The 8,441-nt window shown below is 35.4% G+C and overlaps 1 protein-coding gene across 1 annotated transcript; it reads left to right on the forward strand.

Moving 5' to 3' along the window:
• The first annotated feature begins 6,865 nt into the window (after positions 1–6,865).
• LOC115306621 (olfactory receptor 52E4-like) lies at positions 6,866–7,804 on the forward strand. The gene has a single exon (XM_029957139.1). It carries the CDS (start codon positions 6,866–6,868, stop codon positions 7,802–7,804), a length of 939 nt encoding a protein of 312 aa, XP_029812999.1.
• Positions 7,805–8,441: the final 637 nt, after the last annotated feature.

Consider the following 8,441-nt stretch of genomic DNA (forward strand, 5'->3'; position numbering starts at 1 on the left):
TCTGCTTTAATTAATATAGAAACAGGTGATCAAAGGCTAAGAAAACATTTAAGTGTCAACATGTGATTATGTAACTTAAAATGGAATTATATAATACATTGAACATAAGTATTAACTCAAAAATGTGAATGAGAGGATAGTACACGTACACACATATTTTACATATAAAGAGACTGTGATGCAATAATTAGAGAAAATTAGTGGATATGAAAGATGGCAAGGAAAAGAAACCACATAATAAACTAACATGCCTTAGAGACAAAATATGAAAAGGATGCCCAGCTTCCTGGAAGCAAGTTTGAACCAAGATGCTTCCGAAAGCTTGACTCAAGCTCTCAGATATCCAGTCCCTGAAGAGATCCACCAAGCATGTCCTTCTCAGGGGAGCTGCCTCCCCTGCATATAGTCTTCCTCTTGAGGGATCCTGGGCAGGAGGGCCAGCCTGGTACTGCAGGAGGAGGCAGAGCATTGTCCTTCGGAAGGTAGTCCAGGTTATATCTTTATGCTTGTGGAAGGTCTCCCACCAAAAAGTTGAGACAGGTAGGGCAGCTCAGCACAGTGGACACTGAGGACAGTTCTGGGAAGTTGCGTCAGGTAGTACCATTTACAGATACATCACAAATGAAAAGGCCCTTTGTTTCTAGCTGCCCCACAGAGAGCGAGCTCCCAGGCACTGTATGGTGTACTTCACTGTAGATGTTAGCCTGGGTGAGTGATCAGAATACAGAACCATGGAAATCCAAGTGGTAGTCAGTATAGTGACCTGTTTGAAATTATTGCTGTATTTCATTAGTTGTTTATTAGTTACCTTGGGGATTAACTTTACACTCTGAGCCACAAAACTTGCTCTCCGATGCATTAACTTGTACTCAGATTTTGTAAAGATGAGAGTATTTTTCAGTTTGAGTGATAAAAAAAAAAAACCAGTGAGAATCTGATTTACAGAGTCCCATTTTGCTCAAACTGAGTCGAATCCAACCTACATATTCTGTGTTTCAGAATGAAATTCAAGTAATTTGCTTATTTATCTCAGGATGGAATCCTTTCATAAATGGGTGTCAGTGAAGGAGTCTTAAAGTTTTACCATTTGTTCCCTATTTGTGCAATGTTTGCCTGGAATATTAGGAAAATGCTTTAAAGCACAGCTCCTAAATCTACTTAGATTAGCTTTTTAGACTTCAACTTAGATTGAATGGTGAGAACTCAATTTATATGGTCCTTTCCTTGGACTATGTTTATAGTATTAGTAAGCTAATGGTTTTTCTTTTGTTTTATTTGGTTTTAAGAAAATCAAACGTTCACACCAAGGATCTCATCTGTGGAGTACAATGATGACAAATTATTCTAGCTAATTTGGCTAAGGATAAATTGCCAAGACATTTTGGTAGGCAGCATATATGCGGCATTTTATTTTATTAGCAGTAGAGCTATATGACATTTATATGATTATCACAACCTTTACAGATAAGTAAAATAAGGCTCAAGGAATGACTATTCCTAAGCTCATTACTAAGTGAGAGAGTAAAGGAAGACATAAAACTATGTTTGTCTGGGTTGAGAGAGACTTGGTCCCTGGACACCAAACTACCTGATTCTTAATCAGCCACAATAGGAAGATGGGTTTTGATAGGGACAGAAAGAGTCCTTTGGTGAATTTGACACTGAGTGGGTATCAGTTGGCAAGAACAGTCTAGTAAGAGAATCTATCTGTTGGTCAAGGTCTTAAACCTTGTACATCATGAGACTTTCAAAAAATCCACACTTTTACAACTATTTACAGAAAGGGTAAGTGAGTGGGGGCCACTGGTTCATCCATAAGGCTAATATCTATAAATGCCCAGTGAGTGTAGGAGAAATGTTGGCACTGAACCTACTTAGGCTTAACAAAAACTAATCTAATAATGTATTATTGGTGTCTGCTTTAAACATTAGACGAAGGCTATTGTTAATAGTATAGGTGCCAAACACATACTGATCTTCACATTTATGATTCTCTTTAATTAAACTTTAAACCACTGAAATTTTCAGTTTCAAATGGATGTACTTATTACCAGATGGTATTATCAGCACATCAACAAATAGAGTTGATACACTGTCTTAGGGATGACAGCTCATATTTACATGTTTTAATTCCAACACCTTTTCCTAGCCAAAACTAGCTCCCTGAAATTCACTTGCCTTTGCTTTGTGTAGCCCTCGCCTCCCCCTAAAAGTCAGCATATTTCCATTGCCCTTGTTGCCAAGGTCCACTGAAATCCTCAGGCTTTTCTTTCCTTCCAGTTTTACCTCTTCCTGGCCCTGGGACCACCCTAGACCCCCACCAATACTAGATCAGATGATTTATGGTCTAAATTCTCAACCTCTTTCTTCTTAATCTTGAAGAACATGCATTATCTTTTTTTTATTTTAGTGTCTGACTGTTAAACACTATAGAAACTAAGACAGGAAGGAATGAAAACATGAATATTTCCCATATAAAATTATTTCCACAATTTTTATGAGCCTACTGTCTTCAATGTACTGTACAAATTTAAATAAAGATTTTAGTCTTTTTAACTCATAATTTTACTTCTATAGATATTTCCATATTTACCTTAGCAGAAACACTACTGTCTAAGGAGAATTTAGTAATAGGGAGATGAACCCATGATCAATATCTAATCCTATAACTTATATGCTTTACACTCTCAACCTCAGATTTATTTGCCTTTAAGTCTGATATAACAGCATCTACCTCACAGAGTTGTTTTGATATTTGAATGAGAATATTTATAAAGCATTGAGTAAAGTGTTTGGTAAATATTGTTTTCTTTGATTGACCTTTTGCTGGCATAAAGTCCATCAAATGAAGCAGAATAATAGCTATTTGCAGTTGATTAGGGCTCGGGCTTTCTAAAATAAATTTTGACTTTTAATAATAGAGTAATAGAGAATTGGTTGAGTGTGTTGAGGAAGATGTTTGAGAAATTTTAGTAGGACCTGGAAAACTACACTACTGGCAAAACAATTAATAGCCTTAAGAAATCTCAGAGGAAACAGTAAGGCATAACCTTAGATGACCTACTAGTATGTTGTGTGGTTGTGTACTTCCCATCAGATGACATTACTCAGGGTAATTTTGAAAATGAGTGAACTTGTTGCAAATAATCATAAAGAATATATCATGGTTAGCATTTGACTTAAAAGCCTTGTATGAGTATGAATATAAAGGAAAATATCAAGAATAAACACTAAATCCTATTCCAAACAAAAATCAGTACAAAATATTTAAATTTAACATGTTATTTGTTTTATTTTATGTTCCCTGAGTAGGGCTGTGAAATATTTTAGTTGGGTTTTAAGACGTTTAGCTCTGTATTAATTGAGGTAAATAATTCTATATTTAAAATAAGCTCCAATGGTGCCTGGGAGGCTCAGTCAGTTAAGTGTTCAACATTTGGTCTCTGCTCAGATCACGATCTCAGTTTGTGGATTAGAACGCCATGCAGGTCTGTATGCTGATGGCATAGGGCCTGCTTGGGATTCTGTCTCTTCTTCTCTCTGTCTCTCCCCCTCTCGTTCTCTCTCTCTCTCTCAAAATCAAAACACTTAAAAAATAAAATAAATAAAATAAATGAGTTCCAAAATTGAATATTCTATTAAGGCAAATGATACTGTACTTCATAAAATATTAAAGATGGCCCCTATTTTGACTAGTTTTATATATCAAACCACTTAATTATGGAGAATTTCAAACATCTACAGATGAACACAAATGCACAATGCTCCCATCAACCAATGTCAATAAGTGTAGACATTCTATTCTTTTCAGTCTTGGATTTGATTTTTTTAAAGTAAAATTTGCATACATTTAAATATACAAATCTTATCTGGTCAGTTTTGAAAAATGTAAATATCTATATATCTGACACCTCCTTAAAGATATAATATTTTTATCACCTCAAAAAATCCTCTTGTGTTCTTTTCCAATCTGTCTGTGACCCCTTTTAATCTTTAGGAAACCAGTGAATGGATATTTTCAGTATCCATTATTTTACAATTTTATTTTTAAAGTCATGTCTACACCCAACATGGGGCTTGAACTCAAAACCCAGAGATCAAAAGTTGCAGGATCTACCAACTGAGCCAACCAGACACCCCAGTACCCATTTTCATTGTATGCTCTAGATCCTCCTGTAAAAGAAATTATGTAATTAATACTCTTTAGTAAGTAGTAGCAGTCAATAGTTCAATATAATGATATGGATTTATCGATCTTGTTGAACATATAGTCAATCCATTTTTATTGCTGAGTAGACTTTCATTGGGTAAACATTCCAAAACTGACCTGTCTATTCACTGTTGGTGAGTATTTGTGTTGTTTCCACTTGGGGCGTTGGTCAATTAAGCAGCTACAAACATTCTTGTACAAGTCTTTGTGTGGATATATGTTTTCACTCATCTTGAGTAAGTCTTAGGAGTTCAGTCATTGTGGGTAAATAGGAGAATCTGTTGCTCCACATCCTTGCCAAAATTTGGTGGTGTTGTGCTTTTTAATTTTGGCCATTCTAGTAGGTATGTATAATATGTCATGTTGGTTTCAATATACAATTCCTGATGCCTAATGATTTTGAGAAATTTAGTGTCGTTTGTATATTTTTCTCCGCGAAGTTTCAGTATAGGTCTTTTTCCCGTTGCTTGTCTTCTCATTTTGTTAGTTTTTTTAATGTCTTTTATTTATTTTTGAGAGACAGAGAGAGATAGCACGAGCAGGGGAGGGTCAAAGAGAGGGGGAGATACAGAATCTGACGCAGGCTCCAGGCTCTGGGCTAGCTGTCAGCACAGAGCCGGACACAGGGCTCAAACCCACACACCTTGAGATCATGACCTGAGCCAAAGCTGAATGCCTAATGGATTGAGCCACCCTGGTGCCCCTTATTTTGTTAGTTGTAAGCAGTTGCATGCTCCTAGCACAAAATCTTTTACAAAAGTAAGGGATTGTGTTTGTTTTCTCCCAGTCCTCTAAATCCACTTTATTAACAGCACATTTTAAATTTTATAAAATGTAACAAAGTTGTTCTTTTTCTGGTAATTGCTTTTGTGTTCTAAGAGACTATTACCTCCCACAAATTGCAAAGATACTCTCCTTCCTTTGATTTCATACATGTTATATTTGGAATTTTGTTTTGTTTTGTTTGAGTATCTAGTTCTATTTTAGAAATGTAATTAATATTTGATTTTATTGTGAAGGTCTTATCAAGGTTTTTTTTTGTTTTTAAATAAGTATATTCAGTTGCACCAGAATTGTTGGTAGAAGCAACTGTGCTATCTTCCCTGAATTACTACATTCGTCACTTTAGAGTATTTGACTGAGGAGGTAAAATATGTCTATTGTGTTCTTTCTGTTAAGCTCTCCTTATCTATTTGCCCATTATCATAATGGATTACTATACTTTTAAAAGTTTGAAGTCTTTTAAGGTCCTCTGTTTTGTTATACTTTTCCCAATGACTTTAGGGTATTCCTACAATTATTTTAGAAAACACTTACATTTCTTGGTATTGATTGAAGCTGTTTTAAAATTATTGACCAACTTAGGAAGAACTAACATCTTAACATATTTCAATCTTTCAAACCACTTTTAAAACTTTTTTTAATTTCTGTCTTTTTAATAGGTCATGTTTTCCAACTTTAAGTGCTTATGGCTAATTACTCAATGTTTTTGATGACACGGTAATTGGTAGTGTGAATTTTCACAGAATTTTAATTTAAGACTTTAATTTCTAATTGTTTGCTAGCAGGATATAGAAAAATATTGATTCTTATACTAGATTAATTGATAAACTAAATGTTTTAAATTCTTTTATTTTTATCTAAGTGTTCATGTGACTTATGAATGGGAAAGTTTACTTCTTTTGTTCCAATCTTACTGCCTTTTTATTTATTTTTCTTGATGTATTGACCTTGTTGGGACCTCCAGTAAAATAGTAAATATAATTGATACCAGTTGACATGTGTGTCTTATTCCCAATCTTAAAATGAAGCTTTCTGTGATTCAGCATTCAGTAAGGTATTAGCTGGAGATTTTTCATAGATTAATTTCACTAAATCAAACCACTTTTATTTTTGGCCTAGTGTGCTAAACATTTCTTTTTTTAAATATATCATATATGGATACTAAATTTAATGACTATTTTTGCCTGTATTTAAATTATTTTTTCTTTGCATATTTATATGGTGAACTTTTTTTACTGAAAAAGTTGAAAAATACTAATAATAAATTCATCAACCACAGCATAAAAGCACCATTTTATTAAAAGATAGATAAAAATGTTTTTATTAAAGATGTATATTAAGACAAATAAAGGCAAAAGTAACACTTAACAAAGAAGGGACTGTGACAGGCAAATAAGCCTTACAAGTAGACATATTCTTGATCCTCACATCTGAAGTTTCTTCCCATTCCAATTCCTCGAACTTTTTTTGTCACATTTTGTAGTTTTCTCTTCTGTTTCCACTCAACTAAGTAACCAAGGTAACTTGAAATGTAATAGGAGTTTTGTTTACTAGCAGCATTTTCAGTTGATACTGCCTACTAAATATAGATGAGAATTTCATAAAAGAATGAGTTAAAGGTGATCATGGATCACTACACCACACTACCACCAGAAAAGACTGTTTCTAACTTCATGGTCCCCATGGGATATTAAATGGGCTAGCCAATCATTTGAATTTAATAGTCAATTGTCCTCAAATGCCTTTCTATTATGATCTTCAGTGTCCAGTATGCTACTATATATAGTGATACCCAACCACCATATAATCCCTTATGTCTCCCCAGAAATACTGAAGAAGACCGTAGAGTATTTTCCAAGAGTTCTCAGCAGGATGCCCTCTGTCAATGGCAGTGCCTCATATCCTTCTGCCTTCCTTCTGCTGGGTATACCTGGTCTGGAAGCTTTCCATATCTGGATTGCTTTCCCTTTCTTTCTTGTTTATCTGATAGCACTTGTGGGAAATGTCACAATTCTGGTTGTGATCAAGACCGAGCAGAGTCTACATCAACCCATGTTCTATTTTTTGGCTCTTCTCTCCTTTATTGACCTAGGCCTCTCCACTTCTACCACTCCCAAGATGCTCTCTATCTTCTGGTTCAACAACAGGGAGATAAAATTCGAAGGCTGCCTCATCCAAATGTTCTTTATCCATACTTACACTGGCATGGAATCTGTTGTACTGCTGGCCATGGCAATTGACCGGTTTGTTGCCATCTGTTATCCACTGAGATATACCACTATTCTCACCAACAGAGTGGTAGCCATCATGGCGTCTGTTGTAGTGGGGAGGCCAGTCCTCCTGGTCATCCCTTTCTGCCCTCTTCTCAAACGACTGCCCTTTTGTGGACACTACATTATTCCTCACACCTACTGTGAACACATGGGAATCGCACGTCTTGCTTGTGGTAACATAAGGGTCAACATCATCTATGGCTTATTTACCATTGCTGCCCTGATTTTTGACTTGATCCTTATCGCCCTCTCCTATGTTCAGATCCTACGAGCTGTTTTCCGCCTCCCATCCAGGGATGCCAGACTCAAAGCTCTCAGCACATGTGGCTCTCATGTCTGTGTCATTTTAGCCTTTTACACACCAGCATTTTTCTCTTTTATGACTCACCGATTTGGTAGAAATATTCCTCGCTACATTCACATCCTCCTGGCCAACCTGTATGTGGTGGTTCCCCCTTGTTTAAATCCAGTCATTTATGGAATCAGGACAAAACAAATTCGGGACCGAGTTGTGAAAATATTTGTAAATAAAGAATGACCCAAATGTATTAAAAATTAATAAATTCTTCTAGGCTAACCTTCAATTTGTACGTCTCTCAGGGCACCCCAAACTTAGATTATGTAAAGGCCACTTAGACGTTGGTTCAACCTTTATTATAATCTCCTAAACTCACACTCAGTTATGACTTTATGTAATTTCTATTTTTTTCAATATTTTGTATGCTGCTTTTACTCACTGAAGGTGAGAGAAGATTGTGGGGCCTCAAAAAATGCAATGCAATTCTTGAACGTGTGTGTACATGCCAGTAGTAAAATTTATGTATAGATTTCAGTTAAAAAGAAGATATTGAAGGCATAAAACTTTTCAGGCTTTGGAAATATTCATGCTACAATATTTTAGAATCGGTCTGTCAACTACCTATTTGTTTGCCATTGTTTTTCCTCTCAGGCTGTTTCTCAATTTCACTTGGAGTGTTATTGCAATGTGCACACTAATTCTCACTCAATTCAGTCTCTGAAAGAGTCGAACTCTCTCTATATTTACATGTCTATAATGATACCAAAAGCAAAGGAAAGCATGCATGAAAAGAAAGTTAGTTATCTAATTCCTTCATAACTGCAGCTGTAAAAAGTATTATCAAGAATTATGCAAATTGAGTTTAATGAGCTATAAC

This window comes from Suricata suricatta, chromosome 11 (assembly GCF_006229205.1).
Source record: "Suricata suricatta isolate VVHF042 chromosome 11, meerkat_22Aug2017_6uvM2_HiC, whole genome shotgun sequence".
Taxonomy (NCBI): domain Eukaryota; kingdom Metazoa; phylum Chordata; class Mammalia; order Carnivora; family Herpestidae; genus Suricata; species Suricata suricatta.

What these genes read in the sequence shown, in the direction of transcription:
- LOC115306621 (XM_029957139.1), top strand. Translation starts at nt 6,866, where the DNA reads ATGCCCTCTGTCAATGGCAGTGCCTCATATCCTTCTGCCTTCCTTCTG.